The 20,843-nt window shown below is 36.1% G+C and overlaps 1 protein-coding gene across 6 annotated transcripts in view; it reads right to left on the bottom strand.

The window, feature by feature from the left end:
* Positions 1 to 1,041: 1,041 nt before the first annotated feature.
* PAPOLA (poly(A) polymerase alpha) overlaps positions 1,042 to 20,843 on the bottom strand; it is a 59,216-nt gene continuing 39,414 nt past the window's right edge. Inside the window, exons 16-22 of one of the 6 annotated variants that reach the window (XM_059183060.1) lie at positions 18,579 to 18,700; positions 14,686 to 14,828; positions 11,534 to 11,631; positions 11,089 to 11,309; positions 7,397 to 7,459; positions 5,288 to 5,362; positions 1,042 to 3,225 (exon numbers count right to left, since the gene is read on the bottom strand). In XM_059183060.1, coding sequence (XP_059039043.1) covers positions 3,130 to 3,225; positions 5,288 to 5,362; positions 7,397 to 7,459; positions 11,089 to 11,309; positions 11,534 to 11,631; positions 14,686 to 14,828; positions 18,579 to 18,700 — 818 coding nt within the window. In that variant the 3' untranslated portion in view covers positions 1,042 to 3,129. Of the gene's footprint in view, positions 3,226 to 5,287; positions 5,363 to 7,396; positions 7,460 to 11,088; positions 11,310 to 11,533; positions 11,635 to 14,685; positions 14,829 to 18,578; positions 18,701 to 20,843 lie in introns of all 6 variants that reach the window. The other 5 variants (XM_059183059.1, XM_059183061.1, XM_059183062.1 and 2 more) reach the window with 5 other exon arrangements.

The following is a 20,843-nucleotide window of genomic DNA, read 5'->3' as shown; positions in this document are numbered from 1 at the left end:
GTTAATTAGAAAAATACAAACTTTATTGCAGACTATACCCAGAGCCACAAAACACACAACTTTCAATTGTTTTACAAACTCCGCAAGATGCACGAAAAATCGAAAAGACCATGTGGGGGATCAAAGTCAGAAAGTGGGCAATTCAGTCCCATGTTTAGGTGTCTACCGAGGTAGAGTAAGTCCCCCAAGTTCAACTCTGTAGATGTGAACAATGGAGTCAAGGGTAATTTGTACAGTATCTTCCCTTTTACTAAACAGTCCCAAAAGCTTAATGACAAGTCATCCCATGTTGCAGTCATATCTTGTTTTATGTATAATAAAGGTATCAGAATTTGGAATTTCGGAAAAAAAATAAACACAACTGCATGTTCATTAGAATAATGGCTTTGACATCAGAAGGTCCATCCCTCCACTGGAAGCACTTAAGATCGCCAGAGTCAGGAGCTGGCCATTACAAACGTTCAAAGCAGTTCTCTCCTAATCCATGATTTTCATATCCAATATTGAGCATTTGGGGGTTTAAAAAAAGCAGTATCTGATTTGGGTTTAGTAAAATGAGAAACAGAAGATCCTAGCCGGTTTGTGGTCTATAAATCCTAAATTCACTGAAAAACAACAGTGCCACCTGCTGACATAGAAATAATCACCAACTGCATTGAAAACCAACAGTTCTGAAAAGGAAATGAACCAGCAGTACACGGTCTACATGCACGAAACAAATATACAGAAAAGGCATAGAGTCTACATACACAAAATAAGTTCTGTGGGCAATGGGACGGTGGAGAGGGAATCATTAGTGACTACATTCATGTTTTCCTCCCCAATGATCATTTCTATGAAGAACAGTGATCACGGAAGGTATCGGTTAATACTAGGCTGCCACAGCATAAAGAACCAGAAGCACATCGTCTCTAAATGTAAACAAAGTACATTCTTTTGCAAATCTTCACTTACGGCCACACTATAAACTTTTTAAAGCAGAACCAATTTATCACTGAAAAACAAGAGAAATAAAGTCAGTCAAAAGAAACCAGCCGACTGTGGGATTGTGCTGTTTTTTTTTTTTTATTGTGTTTTCAATGGAGAAATACATCATCTGTTTACAAAATAGCTCTTGAAAAATACAAGGAGTACAGATACTATAAAACAAAGCAAACTCCAGTCATGAGACACTACATACATCATGCGAAAGCAACAGTCTGATCTCCAGGTTATGAAAACTAGAATTAAAAAGTCACTACACAGAAAAGGTCCAAGTTTCCAGCTTGGCAAAACTTGGGTGCAGTTACATGAAACGTTTAATAAACTGAATTTTTTCCCCCAATGTGTAAACAAAATGACAAGACTAAATCTGTGCCTGGCAATTTCAATCTAACTCTGAAGCTACACAACACACACACACACCTTGTACACTTCACCTGTTAGCATGACCATCTTTTTTCTTAGGTGGTGGGAGAAAGGGCAAGGTGAGTGTGCGGAGCGAAGGTGTGGGAAGCGGAAACACTGCCTACTCGACATCATAAGGTACGTTGAAAAGAAAGCCTCAATTAATGCATAGCCTAAGGGGAAAACTACACTCCAACTTTGGAAAATTAATTTAGGAGGATGGGGAAGAGTTTAAGTAACTGCAGTTTAACATGAAAAATGCACATGTGATAGGACGGAGCACGATGAAGAGTCATAAACATGCTCATCAGAAAGCGTTAGGTCTGCTTTGTCCAGATTAGGAAAGAATAACTAAGTTTCTCAACATCCGGCACCCCTCATACTTCATGACGATGGATGCTCTGCTGCTTAATTATGAGGACTTCTTTTCTTTGCAGAAAGGAGTTCCTAATCTATTGATCGGATAAAACAAAATGAAAAAGGAGTCGAGAGCTGACTAGATGCCAAGTGCTTGCTAGAAATGATTTTTAAAATGTTTCTACATGTAAAATTTACTGACAAATTTTGGTCAACCATTTAAAAATAAAAATTACTTTAAAATTCTTGGAGAAAATGCCTTTTGCCCACGTGTTTAAAATTGAAAATCAACTTTACTACAGAGAGGAGTTCTGTGGAGTGTACAAAATTCCGCCTGTCCAGAGATCAAATGGCCGTCCCAGATAGGGCATCACGTTCCACTCGCATTTCTTTTAGTCACCCTAAAGTTTCAGCCACAAGACCGAAATTTAGTGTTCTGTGCCACATGGCCACAGGATCATTGGTTTCACATCATGGCTTAAGAAAATACTGGCATTTTGTTTCTTATGAAATTAAGTTCTATCTTCTGCATGTAAGCAAATAGGGAAAAAGAAAAGGGGGAAGGAGCACAAAGCTTTGTTTCAAAGACAACAGATTGAAGGCAAAAGAATATGGAGCTTAATAAGCTCAAAGAAAAATATCTGCTGGCTGATCGCTGATTTGTATGCACTCTAAACAATTCTATAAATAAAACTAATATATCACTTCTTAATCATGACCCCATCAAAACCAACTATTTCCTAATTATTATTTCAATGTCAAATATACACCCTTCGAGTTGACATTTCATTGTTAAGGGCCGCAGCTACCGCACAGGGACTGAACTAGATGTCCTCCCGTCCTTTCTCTGAAGCAGAACAGTGCGCCGCTGCACAATGCTATCCAATTTGAAGACTAATGGTAAAGGAAATTTTTCAGGAAAAAATAAAAATCCATCAAGCTGAAAATCTAAAATTAGTTCTACTTTCTAATAAAGAAATACATAAAAGTGCATCATTGAACAAGGAATTCTTATGCCAGTTTGTATTGCAAATTTTCCAAACAATGCATCAAACATAAACCCAATCCAGACGTCAAATTATGGATACAAATATAGCTTGAGGTTGGTTTTTTTTGTTTGTTTGTTTTTGTTTTTTTGTTAAAGGCAGTAATTTTTTGAAATAGTTAATGCAACTGTTGCTAACACAATAATAATAGTACTCCTGGCTTCACATACTAACCTGGACTTCCGATCAAGTGCTGATTAGCCCAGTAAGGGAGGTCACAAAAAAAACCTAAATCCATTTTCAGTCATGTCTAGTCTTGTACCCTCCATTCTCCTTTTTTAGCATTTGAAGACAACAGGTTGAGTTGGCAGATATTGTTTATGGACCCCTGAGGTTGTTTTTACCGATTCAATCTCAGTTTTATTGAATTCTTGATAACAGGAATAGGATTTGCAGGGAGAGCAGGGATATCAGAAAGGTCTGTACTGGATGTTTTCTGAGAACGAAAGCAAAGAACACAATATTGTTCAAAGCACTGTTAACTTAAAAAGGAGATTTACGTTCCACTGCTTGACTCTCTAAGAAATGGATGGAAACCTTACCATAGAAGTACTAAAAATTTTAAAGAGAAACAAGAATAAAGTGCAAATAAATATGCTATTACTATAAAATTATTTGTTCTATACTTGTAATTTTAAGATAATAAAATATGAATATTTTAGCAATACACAGAAAACTCTTAAGTAATTTTAAAATACAGCTTTTACAGCCACACTCCTCTAAGAATGACCTATCATATAATTATTAAAGTCATGTTAAACTGTGTTTACTTGTAGTAACACTAACAGTTGTGAAGTTAACTGGTGCTGGAGCACCCCCGTGTGGGAGAACACTTAAAGTTCACCTCACACACTGGAGAAGCAGTTACCAAGACATTATTTTCTGACCCTACACATTATTAAATTAAATCTATACAACTCAGCAATAATTTAGTTATTCTAAATTTTAGGAAAACTTCATGTTAAAAAAACAATTAAATCACAAGCCTTCTTTACCATTCAAAAACAGAGAGATAAATTTTTAAATGTTTTATTATGGGAAATTCCAAGCATCCACACAAGTAGAGCATTCTATGATGAATCCCATGTAGCCATTACCAAGCTTAGCCAGCAGCCCAACCAGAACCATCCACTGTCCCCCCCGCCTTCACTCCCAAGCTTACTCTGAAGCAAATCCCAGAGATGTGTTTTAAGTATTTCAAGCATTCTTAAAACAGTAAGGATTCTTTATTACACACAGCCACAATAGTATAATTATCTCCCGGAAAGAAATATACCCCTTATATCACCAAATATAGGGGTGTTTTTTTTTTTGTAATCTACATCATCATTTTTTTTTATTAACTGGGTCATTTTTCTCTTAATGTCTCTACAAATCTTTCCATTAGAAATTAAGTTTCTACCTCCCCATAAAAATACAAAAAGGTAAATTACCCACGAGTACTCATCACCATAGGGATGAATTTAATAAGACAAACTTTGAAAACAGTTCCCCATTGTAATGTGGCAGGCTAAAAGACATGCAGTCACATCACAGGAGCTTAAGACTGACAGAGACTACTTTGTCCGGGTATCAATGCCAAGCACATTTCCTCGTGTTGTTTTAGTTACTTCCTCTATCCCAAATTTTTATTAGATAAAAATTATGGAAATAAAAGACATTCTAGAAAGTCAAAATGTATTTCTCCCTTTAGAGGCTATGAGGGTTAATAGTTAGCAAAAACACATCTTAAAATTACCACATTAAAATAACTCTGAGCCACAAAGCAGCAAATATCTCTGCGTCAGTTCTGCAGCCTCACCGTGAGCAGCAATGATCTCAGTGGGGCTGCAGAGCATCACCAGCTCCACGTCTACTTAAAGAAGTATTTACTTTGTGTCAGAGTATACCCTAGATTCCAAATATACTCAAACTGAAAGGTTCAAAAAGAAAACCATTGTTTCACAAACAAAATGAAGGTTCACCAATCAGTATTCAAAAAGAAATTGATTCTAGGTGCCTAGTGTATGTAAGAAGGGACTATCACAGAATTTCTAGGACAAATAAATAATTTGAAATAATTATGGGTTACATTAATAATTGAAAATCAGGAGTAAAATGTAAGACAGAAACACATTTTATAAAGAAAATATCATTTTAACCTCACAAAAAGATCCACAAAGAAATGTTTTTTAATTCTGTCATGACTCAAAATTCACTCTTTGATCTGTAGAGAAAACCTTTATATGACTACTGCATATTGTGATTAGTGAGGATTTAAATAATTTACAGTATCAAATAACATATAAGGGGATGGGTTAGCATCTTGACAGTGCAAAACAACGGTTCTATCGAATCTGATGCCCTACCTTGAAACTACGATACACACTGATATGCTAGTGAGTTAATTACTGTTACAGTGAAAATTTTAACAGTCTTCTGTATAAGCTCATTTTAATTCATTATACCACACTAATCTTAACATTTATAAAACTCTCCTTGCTTTTTGCACTTAGTACCTGAGAGGCCAACAGAGAAGCCGCTGTGTGAATAGTTTCTGATTGAGTTGTACTTGTCTCTGTATCAAGTTGTTCCTGTGAGACAAAGAGGACGGGGGAGGAAAGAGACTTAAAAAAAGAATAAAAGAACATGACTGGGTTTGGTGGCTAATAAAGAAGACAACTTGGAAAACAGGAGGATCAAGAGAGGTGAGACCACATCACAAGATCATGTAGTGAGCCTGGCGCGGGCTGCCTCGCCCATCACATCACTTATATTTCTATTTGCCTACTTTAACTCCATGGGCACAGTCAGAATATCTCCTGACTTTCCAACTACCTCCAACTTAGACATTTGGAGCAGATAATAATTAAAGACACACACAGGCACATTATGAAATGTTGCCCAGACAATAATTAATACACTAGAAATCTAAGCCCTAGCTTATGTGAAAAAAACAAAACCTGGTTAATATTATTAAATAAAACTACCTTTTCAAAAGGATAAAAACTGCTCCCACACCTTTGATTAAAAGTAGAAAAAAGTCCCTAAAATATTCCTTTTTGTTTGTTTGTTTGTTTTCCCCCCGCCTCCTCAATAATCAATGCCCTGATCTACTCTGTGCTATCTGAAAATACAGGGAGAACCACGTCATGCCACTGCTCTCAACGCTTTTAAAGCTGTGCACAAAACAAACTACTACATATACCCAGAAACAGATGAAAATAAACATGTAAAAATCTGAATTTCTGTAAAACAACATAGATAGTAATAAAACAATGAAATGTCAATTTTCTCTTATGAAACAAAAGAGGGTAAACAGGATGCAGGTAACAGAAATGGAAGTACAGATTTTCTGAAGCACAAACTGGAGTGATCTACTGAGTTTTATAAGTAAGCATATTATTTGCCTCAGTAACTCCTCTTTCATTAATTTAGTGGCTCAGTGGGTTAAGCCTCTGCCTTCGGCTCAGGTCATGATCTCAGCGTCCTGGGATCAAGCCCTGCATCAGGCTCTCCTCAGTTGGGAGCCAGCTTTCCTCTCTCTCTGCCTGCCTCTCTGCCTACTTGTGATCTCTCTGTCAAATAAATAAATAAAATCTTTAAAAAAAAAAATCTAGTCTAATAAATATAAATGGACGGCAGGTATTTACCCACAGTCAATACTACAGTAAGGAAGAACTCTCTTTTTTTTAACAGAAATAACTACAACAATTGGAACTGTTTGAATACAATATGGTTATGGCCTTAAGATAGCTATTAATATTTTGTAAATTATATCATCACAGGAACAATTTTTCCTGGTTTACAGAGTGAATAAAAAGATTTGAAAGCAAAAGGCATTAGTACGTGTGCCCAAATAAAATCTATCAAGACACCAAAAGAATACTTCCTAAAATGTCGATTATGGGAATAATTTGGGAGGAAGAGGATTTCCAAATTTTCTACAATATGAAGAAAAAGTTAAAAGCCTACAGTACATTCCAATTTCTGAAAAAATGATGTCCGGAGTCTAATGTGGTTCGGCTAAACCACTCTCTCATCTCAGGCCCCATGCACTCCAAAAGGCTCTTGCCAGAGCCTTCTGCCAAAAACTGGTTCTCAAAACATAGCCTACGTTCGCACCAAGAGTGAGATGACCTTCTCATCTTGGACTGCCCCAAATCCTACATATCCTTCAAGGACTACGTCAAATACTACAAGGTCTTCCTACAAAGCCTCTTAATACTTCTTCAGTCAGAAATAACATCCCACTGCTCCTGTCCTTCACACCACCACAGCAGCCTCAATTACTCTGATCTTCTCTGATAATATAATTAGTTGCTTCTATCTCTTATCTTCTCTACTTAATTACAAGTTCCTTTAAAGGCATGGAACATGGCTCACTTGTCATTTTATGCCATTCAGTACCCACCCAGATTGCCCTGCATTTATTAGGACCTCAAACATTTGAGAAATTCAATTTCAGCATTATAAATTAACGTTCAAAAGGGACAAACACTTCTCTAAAAAGAATACTAAAAGCAACCTACAACCTAGAGAACAAAAAGACAATACAATATTCTAGAGACATTTCTATCACATCTTCCGTACTCTTGTGTATGTATTCCAAGGCTAAATTAGTATACCTTTGTTTCTGTTTTATCATGTCCACTCAAAGCAAGACAGTTAGCATCTTCGCTTGTTTCATCCTGTTTTTGAAAAGAAAAGCTTTATTCTCTAAAATGAAAAATTTAGATTATCTGCCAATCAATGCTTTAATTGATAAAAAAAATTTTTAAATTATAAAATAATTTAACCTGTAAAATCAACTATGGCTTAAAAGTAGATTACTCATTCACTTGAAAAAAAAATTTTAATGTAACATATTTAATTTGGCTTCAATATCTTCCAAACAAAGAATATGAAGAAAGCTGTTACTATTAATCAATACCACCTGAAGTACTTTCCTAAACCACTAAGTTCATAAAATATTTTTTGTAAGAAAGAGGGAAAAAAAAAGAGTTCTTTGATCTAACAATTTAGAAACTTGGAATCCTATCACCGCCATTCTGGGAAATTCACATACATATCAGCACTTTTTATAAAAGGTTCTAAGAAGTTCTATAAAGAGTACCTCTTTAACTTTCCCCAACTTAATTAATCACAGAATCCCCCTTGCTTAGTAAAACTTAGTAACATCCTGAAGAACAGGTGGTTTGAGAAATGCTCTCTTCCCAGTCTTAATTTTTTAATTTATTATAGTTATATTAAAAAACAACTCATTTGATAAAGGAAGGAAAAGGGAGGCCAAAGATGGCTGCACTTTCCCATATTTGCAATTAACATCCCTGTAAGAATAACTATTTTAACCCTAATTTCTCTGCTGTATTTACTAGGCATAATTATAATTTTAAATGCAGCTTTATAATAAGACATAGAAACTATGTTTCTATGAGTAGAAGAGATTTAACAGTTAAGAAATTCTAATAAGGGCCTTATATTTGTACCCTGAAAACAGTACAAACTTCAAGAACAGAAATTTGTCATAACTAGGCAAATACCAAACCTGACTGGAAACGCAGCATTATAGAATTATTGCTAATACTTGTAAATATACTGGCATATACATACATAGATATGTACACACACACACATATGGTGATAATAGACTGTAGTTGTGTTTTCAGAAGTCTTTATCTTTAGATACACACAGAATATTTAGGGCTGAAATGCTATGCCTGGGATTTGCTTCATAACAAGGGAAAGGAAGTCGATGTGGAGATGGAGGAGGCTGGCCGTGGGCCGGTAAATGTGGAAGCGAAGTGATACAAACAGGACTGTTCATTAAAATTTTGTACATGTTTGAAATTTTCCATAAGAAAAAAGTTTAAAAATACATAGGTAGCATCATTTAACCATACAATCCAGGGCAAACATTAGTCTATTTTTATTTTACATATCTGTAAAGCCTTCGCCTATGATGCAAATCAAGGGGCAGTACACCTCCTGAGCACCCTGAACCTGTCTGTACACATGTTAGCGCATGATTAATTAAGACCAGTGTTTCTTTCTGGTTAAAATTTCTAATACCAAGTACTCATTAACAGAGAATAAGAGATCCAGTTGAGGAGAACTCCAAAGTGATGATATTCATAATAATCTTCTCCTTTAGCACCATGAGATTTAGGCCTGGGTTCTAATCCTGACTGACTTTAATTAGCTTTATAAACAGAAAAACCACCGAAACTCAAGCTCCTCCTTCTGGGCAATGAGGAGATCAGCCTGTGAGATACCTCAGACCCTCACGTCTCTTGTATATCATAAAGCTGTTTTTGTTAGTCAACTCCATGAGGCTGCCAGAAACAAAACCCAGACTCTGAGAAAACATTAAAAAAAAAAAAAAAATTGCAAGGAAAAAAGGGAGGGAAGTCGGTTTTAAAGAATACTTAAGAGAAATCAATCAATCAGCTATACAGGGATCTTATATAGTTACAGAATGGAACAAAGACTTAAAAAAAAAAAATCACTGATGATGCAATGGGGGTCAGTTGAGCACTGACTAGATATTTGATTTTTCTAAGCAGGGTAAGTTTAGTTTGTTTATGCTTTCTTTTTTGTAAATCTTATCTTTTAGATACATGATTTAAAAAATACTGATGATATATGAGGTCTGGATTTTTAATTTCTGTAATACAGACAGAGGGAGATGGAAAAGGCCCAAAGAATGAAGGTGACAGAGCCCACTGTTCCCAAAGCTGCAGCGGAAATGACTCTCTACTTGTGTATAGACTTAAAATTGTCCATAGTAAGTTAAAAAATCCTATAATCCTACTGCCTTCGTATCTAGACAGGAAACAGGAGTGTTTTCTACTAAGGTAAGTGCAAATGAAACTACCAACATTATGCCGGTACTCCATGGGTCAGAGCTCTCAGGAGCCATTAAGGGATTAAACCATTAACAGAAGTAAACAGAATGAATAGGCATCTCCAGTTATCCTTACCTGTACTTTACTAAGATCAAAAGAAATGTGAATTCTGAATTCTGCAATGCTCTGCCAAATTCCAAACAAGTATCAAGAGACACACAAAATGTGCAGTTTCACCAAAACCAGCACACTTTTAGGTTGCTGCACTACACAGTCATGCAGCATTGGGGGTCTGAATAAAAGATTCCCAGGCCTAACTTCTGGAGTCTCTGATTCAGCGTATCTGGAGGAGGCTGTAAAATCTCTATTAGGAAGAAGGGAAAAATCACTCTGAAAAATTCTGATATACAAGCAAGGCTGAAAATCATTGCCTTAAAAATTAACTACAGATGGGTTTTCAGGATAGGAGTTGTAAAGCATGATATGATATAATCATTCTTAATTCAGGACCATTAGAGTGATAAAATTCATCAAGTTATTCATATTCAGTTAACAGGGACCATATTCAAAAAAAACCTAAACCAATATGCTTCAGAATAAGCTGGGGAATAGAACACTTACAAATTAGTGACAATAACATTTCACTATTACAGAGCAAAACACTCTCATGAGAAAAATCCAGATTTTTTTTTCCCCATTCTAAAGAAGCTTTGATGAAATAAGTAAATTCCTAAGGAACAAAATTTCAACCAAAAATCACAATGAAATTAGTTTTTCGACTGTCATCTCTGAGACAACAGTGACTGTCCTACTAACTGGAAAAAAACAGGAGAGTGAGTCCAGGGAGCAATGAAATTGTGTGACAAGCCTACTTACTTCTGTTTTATATTTCAAAACACACACCAAAATCAACATACACTTTTAATGGTTTCCCTAAAACTATCTGAGACTTTGGCAAGGCAAATTGGCCACTATAAAAAGTGAAAAGTATTGTGAGAAAATTTTCCTGAAGGGTTGGAGGAAGCAGTTATTCAAGGTCTCAAAATTAATCTGACTTTAAACTTTGGCCAGTTATTCAGTAAGAATTCCCTAAAAACCTCTCAGTAACCCTGTAACACCAAGTACAGTGTAAGAAACTCTAAAACTCTACTTGGATCCTGGAACTATATCCAAAGGGGCTATCAAAGAATCAGTACACATAAAAGATACAGCTATGAGAGAAAGAGAAACTGAGATGACATGCTAAACTGTGCTATAGACAAGCTCAGTTTAAATGAGGCCCAGCTTTATGGACGAGATAGGCACTGAGACGGTAGAAGGGTGAAGAGACACTATGGCCCTAAGGCACTACCTAAACATTTTCTAAATGCTTTCTTCCTTGCTGCTCTTAATTTTGGCTCGCAAAGATTTTCTTCTATTGTACTTTAAAATAGGCAGACTGATATTCCCATGGCTAACTAATATATAGATACCTCTTCTGTTTTGGTTTTCTTAGGACTCTCTTCTTTATGAGGTGAGGACGTCCTCTTGACTCCTACTATAGGGTTAGGTATTTTTGTTGCTGCATTTCCTGAAGGTCTAGGTGGTGGGTTTACCAGACGTGTTGAAGAAACAACTCTGGAGACCGTAGGCTTTGGTGGTGGCGAAATGGCTGGCTGTGTGGCAGTTTGAGGAATGCTTTCACTCGATGTACCTAAGTAGGGAAGTACATGAACACCAGAAAAATTACAGTAAATCCTGTCAACAGCAAGTTACAAGTAAAGCTTTAGTCTGAGTTTTATTTTTTCATCGATAATAACACAGTAACATTAAAAAATTAAATTCGAACCACTTAACAAATAAAGCTACCCTTCAAAATGAAGGCTAACACCAAACACGGTGTAAGGATTCTCAAGTCTGTCAACCCCATCTCCTTACCCCCTGAGCTTTCACTGGAATTTACTTGTGGCACAGAAACTTCAGTAGCCTGTATGTTGGTCACAGATGCTGCTGTTACAGCTGGAGCAGGACTGTTTCTGCTAAAAGAAAAATTTAAAAAAAAAAAAAGGTGAAAACCGCAAACAGGAAAGTATAAAACTCCGTAACAAAATTTAATATGGAAATTATTATTTGAAGGAAAGGATTCTTTCATTTTACTTCTGTGTATACATCAGTAACTGACTTTATTTGATAAATATGACCAACAACCCAAAGCGCTTACTCTAAAGCAGTGCTATCCCACAGAACCCTCTGGAACAACGTCTCACAGCTGTGCTATCCAGTACGGTAGTCACCATACAGATGAAGCTACTCTGCACTTGATATATGGCTGGTGAGCAACTGAGTATTTTATTTTATTTAATATTAATCAATTTAAATCACCACATGTGGCTAGTGACTAACCTATTAAACAGGACAGTTTTAAAAACAATCTGTATCTGATTTAGGGGCAAAGACTTAATGGATCTGAGGTTTAAGAAAATCCTGTCAAAGGCTATGAATAAGAAGATGGTCTAAGAAACAGAAATAAATTCCTAAAGGTTCGTGACACCCTAAAAGCAAACCGGTGGCCCAGATAAACAACAAAGGCTTTCAAAGCCATCCCTCCTCTTCTATGTTCTGGATCCTACTCCCTCCTGTCATTTCAGGAAACTGAAATCACCCATCCTTTACTCTATCTCTTCAACTTTTTTGTCTCAAATAAATCCTATCGCAGTTAAATAATCTCATTTTAATTACCCCTTGCAAGAAAAATAAAAGCACAAAGTCCTTTGGTTATTCTCACTCCCTCGGCTACAGCTGGCACTCTGCAACTGTGGAACACTGACATCCTGACAAGGTGGCGGCGGCAAGAAAGGACTTCGACTTTTGGTGCCTACAAGACATTTGCATTTAACCAGGGCCGTCAGCTTATTAAAGCTTTGGAGTTCGGGGGCGCCCGGATGGCTCAGTCGATTAAGTGTCCATCACTTGGTTCAGCTCAGATCATGATCTTGGGGGCCTGAGATTGAGCCCTATTTCTGGCTCTGTGCTCAGCACAGGGTCTGCTGGATTCTCACTCTTCCTTTCTCTCTGTCCCTCCCATTTATGCTTTCCCAAATAAATAAATCTTTTTTTTTTTTTTTTTTTTAAAGATTTTATTTATTTATTTGACAGAGAGAGATCACAAGTAGGCAGAGAGGCAAGCAGAGAGAGAGGAGGAAGCAGGCACCCTGCCGAGCAGAGAGCCCGATGCGGGGCTCGATCCCAGGACCCTGAGATCATGACCCGAGCCGAAGGCAGCGGCTTAACCCACTGAGCCACCCAGGCGCCCCCCAAATAAATAAATCTTAAAAAAAAAAGTTTTGGCGTTCACTGGTACACAGAAGTAAATGAAGTCAACAAGCGCAGATGATCCCACTCCCCTAGGGAGAATACTGAGCCAGGACAAGAGCATCCTCAAAGGCACACACATCTAATGATCTAAACAGAAAGGAAGAGCTGGCCAGAGCACCACCACAGATGCAGAAAGAAAACCAGAAAGAGCTGGCAAAATGGTTAGAGCATAGTAAATACTCAAAATATGCTAAGCAAATATACAAACTTAAAATCCAGAAGTCTTATTTACAGATGTTACTCAGTATTACACAGGAAACTGTTGTTTAAGCTTCTGAAGTTACTTACTTACTTCAGTTACTCTGAAGTTACTATTTTACATACATGTGCATGAATTCAAAATACAAAAGGCTTTTATACAAATCCCTTTGAAGGTAACCTCGTATTTCCATTAAAAATAAAAAAGACTCTACAAGGATACACTGGAAAAATTTATAGAAGATTAAACCTAAATACGCCTTTTTGTGTTCTAGTTCTTGCCACCATAGCCATGTTATTTCTTTCGTTAACAAAAATGTTTTAGCTGTGTTAAATGATTCTAAAGACACTTAATTCTTTAAAAAAAATAATAATAATAATAAATTCCTGTAAATAAAAGCAGCCTACAAAGACCTTCACCTTCCTTAGAAGACCCCTAGTATGTCCACACATCTGCTCCCCAGCTATACAGATGTAAGCAGCCCCAGGACAGAAAGGCAATTTTGTCCCTCTTGTCCATTCTCTTGTCCATTCACCATACTCCCCGGAGGCAGGAGAAGCCTCAATACAGATCTTTCTTAAGATGGTGTTACGTCCAGTTAAACCCACCATAAACTGAAAATACCTTAAGTCGAAGATGATTTAATACCCATAACCACCAACCATCACAGCTTAGCGTAGCCTACCTTAAACATGCTCTGGACACTCTCATTAGCCTACAACTGGGCAAAACCACCTAACGCAAAGCCTGTCTTATAAAAAAGTGTTAACTATCTCCTGTTATTTACTGAATATTGTACTAAGAGGGAAAACCAGAATGGCCGCAGGGGTGCAGAATGCTTGTGGGCGTACTGGCTGCTGACCCTGGGAGCGAAGGGCTGACTGGGAGCTATGGCTCACTGCTGTGCCAGGCACAGGAGACTATCATAAGGTGGTGTACTGCTACTCTAGGAAAGGTCAAAATTCAGACTTCAAATTATGGTTTCTACAGACTGTGTACTGCTTTTATACCGCTGTGAAGTCAAAACATCTTAAGTCAAACCATGTTAGTCAGGGACCATCTATATGTGAAATCTGAGGGATTACAGCACTAACATTCACATTCACATTTGAATTAAGATACACCTGTCTCAAAAACAGAATACAAGTACAACACAATAGGATAAAAAAAATTACTTTCCCCCCAAAATAAGTTCAACTGCTATCTTGAATCAGAAGGAATAAAAATAATATGCTAAATAGAAGACTCTTGGGGTGCCTGGGTGGCTCAGTGGTTTAAGCCGCTGCCTTCGGCTCAGGTCATGATCTCAGGGTCCTGGGATCGAGTCCCGCATCGGGCTCTCTGCTCAGCAAGGAGCCTGCTTCCCTCTTTCTCTCTCTCTCTGCCTGCCTCTCCATCTACTGTCAAATAAATAAATAAAATCTTTAAAAAAAAAAAAAAAGAAGACTCTAAAAAGAGGATTCATCAAATGTGTTTAGCGAACAGCCAGTCCACTTCCCTCCCTCAATTTCCTTACCCCTGAGAGCTGCCAGAACTGTTCAATGGACTGGTCTTCATAGCACTCGTAGGTGAAGGCACAGACATGCTGTTATCACTGTCCATAGACAAGTCGAGGCTGCTGTCATTCAGAGGCGTCAATCTGACACCTTCTGTTGAATGCTGCAATTAATAAAATATTTAGTCAAATATATATTTCACCCACATCTTTTACTTTGAAAAATGATTCCTACTACACAGCATAAATCAGTAAGTGCATGAAAACTCAGAAGTGTCATGCTGACTTATAATATAAGGTGAAGATTTCATAGATACACACCTTCTGACTTTTAAGAGGCCTGACTACTCTACAATTCTTCCATGGGAGAAAATAGGAGAAAGGAATGCTACATTAAAAGGACACATTCTCCACAAGATACACCGCACACTAAAAAGCACTATAATGTGAAAACACATGAATCTTAACTCAGACAACTATAAATATATACAGACACATACACATAGAAGGGAAAAAGTCTTAACGATAAACCCAATACTAGCAATAAATATCTCTGGCTTTGGGGATTGTGACCAATTTCTAATTATTCTACAATGAACATAAAATTGAGTAATATCAAAAAAAATAATCAAATAAGTACAGCACAGTACCACTTCTAAACATCTATAAATGAATGAGGCTCTCCCAAAAGAAAGAATTTCTGGTGCTCTGACTGCCAACTTAGAATTTTAACACGGTACATCTAATAGTATAAATTATCCTGTGAAAATAGAAACAGCAGAAATAACTTCCTGAAAGTGAAACCTAATATCCACATGTAAATCCTAATGCTAGTCCTGCTTCTCAAAAATCAAAGCACTCAACATGTTACTTTATAGAGGAAAACCCAAATAAAGCATGATTTTTAAAGAACTTAGTTTCCGTTTCTACAATCAGTAGTATTGCAATATCAATTGATTTCTTCAACTTTTTCTCCAGAATACTTTTTAGCCTTGGTGCTCCACTTATCTACAGAAACATTTTAATGGAGATGACTGCATTGCTGACAAAAACCCACTTCCCATTCGTGTGTCTGTCTGTGTGTGCATGTGTGTGCTCCAGTTCCCCAAAGGACAAGACATTCTTTGATCTAGCACTACAGACATTACTTTTGTACATAAATCAATATTAATCAAATGGGGAAGATGAGACCTGGCAGAATGGAGAGGAAGAGAAGGTAATGCCACATGTTTATGAAGTCAGTTGTGAAAAGAATTTTCTAATGAGCTTCTTTCCTATGCAAAAATGCTACCAATTTCATTCTCCACCAGTGTACAGTAACTAAATTACACGAAATCTACATAGTTACCTTCCTGCCCAGGTGATCAAACATCTGTGAAACAACAGGCCACTGCTGAGGATGATCTATGAACCTGAAGGTTTTAACTGGCTGGTTTGAACACAAAACAGTTGCTCTGCTTTGCCTATGTCTATACCAAATTTGGCACGAGAGACTTCAGTACCAAGAAACCATAAATGTTCTATCCACACTTTCTAATAAAAGATAAATAATGACAGAACATACTACAAAGAGAAATAAACACACGTGCACTGAAACCTAGGTCGAATTCACATCTCCTATTATACAACCATGGGCAAATTTATTAACCACTTGGTTTCCTCTATTAGACAGTATTTGTGGGTTGTTTTATCATTAAAAACATAGAAAAACATTCATACAGTGCTTTGCAAATAAACAGCAGTTAATAAAAGGAAGAAATCAAGAAGAGTCTAAGAAAAGATTCATGGATCTAGATTTCTAGATACTACTTCTAAAAACAAGAAAGTGTTTTTTCACTACAACTTAGAAATAATCCAAATGATGTCAAATAAAGTAAAGATATAGTCATACTATAGCCACACAAAGAAATACTAAGCAGCCACATTGTATCTGTAATGTAATATAATTTGGACACATAATAAACACCCAAAAAGCAGGTCACAAAAGGGCATGTACCATCAAAAACCTTTTAAAAATACATGATATGTGATTACATATGTGCACCAAGAGACTATGCAGAAACACACACTGGAATGCGAAAAGTAGCTATTACTGGGTGATGAGAGTACGGTTAAGCTTTATTTGATAAATAACAACGTTTAGACTAAGTAAGTTATTTCTGAATGCTAATAATCCTTTTTGTTTCTAGATGATTATATTTAGATAGATAATACCTTAAGAAATAGAATAAAAATAAAATTTACTTAAACTATACTTTTGTTGTTTCAAATAGCAACAATACCATGTGAATAGGGGTTTTAAAAGGTAATTGGAGAATAAAGGGTTCTGGAAAATCTAATTACCTCAGATATAAATAGATGTTTTAATAAAATAGAAATAGCTAAATAATGTTAAAGAACGTAACAATCTATTTACATTGACTTCTGAAAACACACAAAATGTTTATATGTTTTTACATGGAGTAAAGATACATTTAAGTATGGATGCTTAAACTCATTAATAACACCAAGGAGCAATCAGAAGACAAATGTCTGGCTTGATTATTTTAGTTTAAAAATAAAATCATTCAATGGCAAACTTTATGTATATTTTATTACAAATAAATAAAATGGCTTGAGAAAAGAACAGTACTTTTTGCCACTTTCTAGATTAGTTAACTCATAAAAGCATTAGGATGAGAAGAAAACAAGTCACATAAAGGCTTTAATGTACCAAGTTACTTTAAAAACAAAAGTGCCTTTTAAAACTGCATTTTAGACCAGACTCAAAAAGCAAGTACCTCTACCCCCAAGTTATGGTGATGGCAACAGAAACAAATACGAGCATTTGCTATGTGCTAAAGCACTAGTCGAAACCATTTTCTACAGGTATTAACTCATTTCATCCTCACAAAATATCTAATGAGGAAATTATCTTAATTTTAGAGAAGAAGCAAATCCAGAACGTGATGTTCATTATACAGGTGGCACAAGTCACAGCAGGGAAGCAGTGGAACTGAAACTGAGCCAGCCTATCTACTCCAAAGTTCTTTGCCTTGATTTGGATGCTTATATCATACTATATGCTACACTTTTCTTTCATATTCTCTTAAATAATATATTGTTTTATATTTTTTAAACTTATAAAATTAAAATTATTAAATTAAATAATACATATTCATCAGAACCTTTTAATTGAACATACTAATATATGTAGCTCTGACCCATTCATTTTCACTGCAATGTATATTCCATTATAGAAATTAGCCACTTATTCTTGAAATCACATAAAGTAAAAATGTAACTGTCATCTCTGCACTAAAATTCTAGTATGTCCTTTACAGTAAGTTTTAATAAGAAAAAAATGTCCTTTATAGTTATTTAAAGAAAAAATGTAATAAGTAAGTCAGTAAATAAATAAATTAAAGAAAAATAAGGCTGTAAGTTATTTGACAGGAAGCACTATTACCAGAACGACATGCTACAAAACATTAACTCTGGTCACCTCTGTTTGTGATCTTTATATTCAATAACTTAATTTTTTAATAATACACATCTATACTCTTAATCAAACAAAGCCATTTTATAAAAAGTCATGTAATTTATCCACATGTTACATAATTTACTTTTTAAAGGAAAGGAAATTAGCTACTGATGTGGGTATTAAATAGACTCTGAAAGAGACTATAAGTCTATGTAAAATAAGGACAGAAAGCATAGCCACTAGTCTGTCTGAGGTCTCCAAGTATGTGCAAGAAACACGCCTGGGAGCAAGGTTTCACAAACTGGAACTTGCTCCCTGGAACAGATTTTTTAAATGCTGTGATCTACTTCAAGCATGACTTAAACGGAGTCTAAATGCTGAAGTAGGGATAGGCTGAACACAGTAAAAACATTATGCTAGTAATGCTTTTGTAAGTACTTTCTAAATTTACCTTTTTCTTCTTCTGAAGAACATGACTAGGTAGTAGCTGATGGAGTTGCTTTCTTTTTACATGCATTGCTGCAATTTTCATGTCCACCTCAAACATCTTGCTGTTTATTGCTTGCCTATAAACTACACAATTATGAAATTGTTACAAGAAACGAAAACATTTTAACAAGGACAGTTAAACCAGGATAAGCTATTCTAAGTAAGGATCACTTTCTATCAATCCTGTGCATAAAACTATCAGGCCAAAATTACCTCTCATCTGACATAATCCATTGCCTAATCAAACTCTTAAGTACCTTTTATACCACGAGGTCTACACAATGAATAAAAGCACAAAGTATACTAACTCTTCCAGTTTATTACTCTTAAAATAATAACTTTAAAGAGGAACTCTAAAAAAACAGCAGAATTTTGGGGCGGGGGGCTTCTTCATACCCTTTTGTGCTACCACTATTTAAAATTCTAGCCCAATTATGTAACAAAAGCAGCAAAAGTCAAACTTGACTAAATCCAAAGATACCTTTTCAAAAATGTGCAGGATAAAACTTTAAGTATTCACCATCTTCTACTGTACAATAACTCAAATAACAGAGGTCACAGGCACAAAAAGAAAATGCTAAAAATAAATTCATCCAAATTAGTTCCAGAATATCCCCAAATGGAAAAATTAATTCATTCAGTCATATGACAAATTATTTATTGAGCACTTATACTGTTTCGCACTGTTCCGGGCATGGGGGATACAGTAGAGAATGAGAGACCAAAAGAACTTCGAGTCTACATTCTAGTAGGGACAATACAAAAAACAGGAAACAACAAAGTAAAAAAAAATTCATATCAAATGATGCTAGTGCTATGGAGAAAACTGAGTAGGGAAGAAAAGAAGAAGCTCAGCATAGAAACTGAGAGGACATCAGAGCAGAGACTGAAATCAAAGTGAAGTAAGCAAAGATAACTGATGGAACCGCATTCCAGGGAGATCCAAGGTCAAAGATAAAATGTCCTCATGTCTGGGATGTTTGAAGAACAACAAAAAGGCCTTTGGAGAGAAGAAAAAAAATCAAAATCCATAATCCCTTAAGAGCAATTCTAGAAATCCCCAAAGCTCCCAAAACGTAAGTTCTTCCCAAAATTGGCACCAAAACTCATCTGGTAACAACAAACCCTGATCTAACCTATTTGTGGCTATATGGTCTCTACCTTTGCTTAATGTGAATCCCGAACAGTTCCCTGAAGAAATGCTGTCATTGACTACCAAATGTTGCTCCAAGCCCTACAAGGAATATTACCTTTATTACCTTTCTGGCCCCAAGACATATGGATAAAGGATTTTAAACTTAAAACAGGAAATGAGGCCGGAGACATAATGAGTAGTCCAGATTAGGTAAAAGCTTGCAAACCACAGTAAGGAAGGACTTGAACTTCTTTCCAAATGAGAATGGTAGCCATTACAGTTTTTAAGCAGGCAAGACATGATCTGGCTTAATATCATTTCGTATGCTGGCTGAGAATAACCATTATACCATTAGTAGCTGGGCTAGGACAGACCAAGGAAACTATAGTTAATGAGAGTAATACAACAGAACAATGATAAATGGCTTGGACTAGTGGGAAAGCAGCAGATAGCAATTAGTAGCAGGAATTTCAACGGATACTAAAAGTAGAGACAAAAGGATTCTTCATCAAATTATGAGAAAAACAGGAGTCAAGGAGGACTCTAAGATTTCTAGCTTGAACAACTACAGGGATATAGCTGCCAATACCTGAGATCAAAAAGATCTGAAGAGAAGCTGGAAGAGACTGGAAGTAAGAATTTGAGTACCGAACATATTAAATATTTTATTAGAAAATCCCACAAAGAATGCAAGCTGGTATAGCCACTCCCAAAAACAACATGGAGGTTCCTCAAAAGGTTGAAAACAGAGCTACCCGAGACCCAGCAATTGCACTACTGAGTATTCCTAAAAGATACAGATGTAGTGATCTGAAGGGGCAGTGTGTATAGCAGCAAAGTCCACAAGAGCCAAGCCAAAATATGGAAAAGAGCCCAGATGTCCATCAACAGATGAATGGATAAAGATGATGTGGTGTGTATATCCAATGGAATACTACTCGGTCATCAAAAAAAAAAAAGAAAGAAAGAAAAGAAATCTCACCATCTCCAACAATGTGTACGAAACTAGAGGGTGTTATGCTAAGCAAAGTAAGTCAATCATCTGAAAGTAAGACAGTCATCATATGATCTCGCAGGTATGTGGAATTTAGG

Source organism: Mustela lutreola, chromosome 7, assembly GCF_030435805.1.
Source record: "Mustela lutreola isolate mMusLut2 chromosome 7, mMusLut2.pri, whole genome shotgun sequence".
In the NCBI taxonomy this organism is placed as follows: domain Eukaryota; kingdom Metazoa; phylum Chordata; class Mammalia; order Carnivora; family Mustelidae; genus Mustela; species Mustela lutreola.
This window is presented reverse-complemented; position numbering and strand designations above follow the sequence as displayed.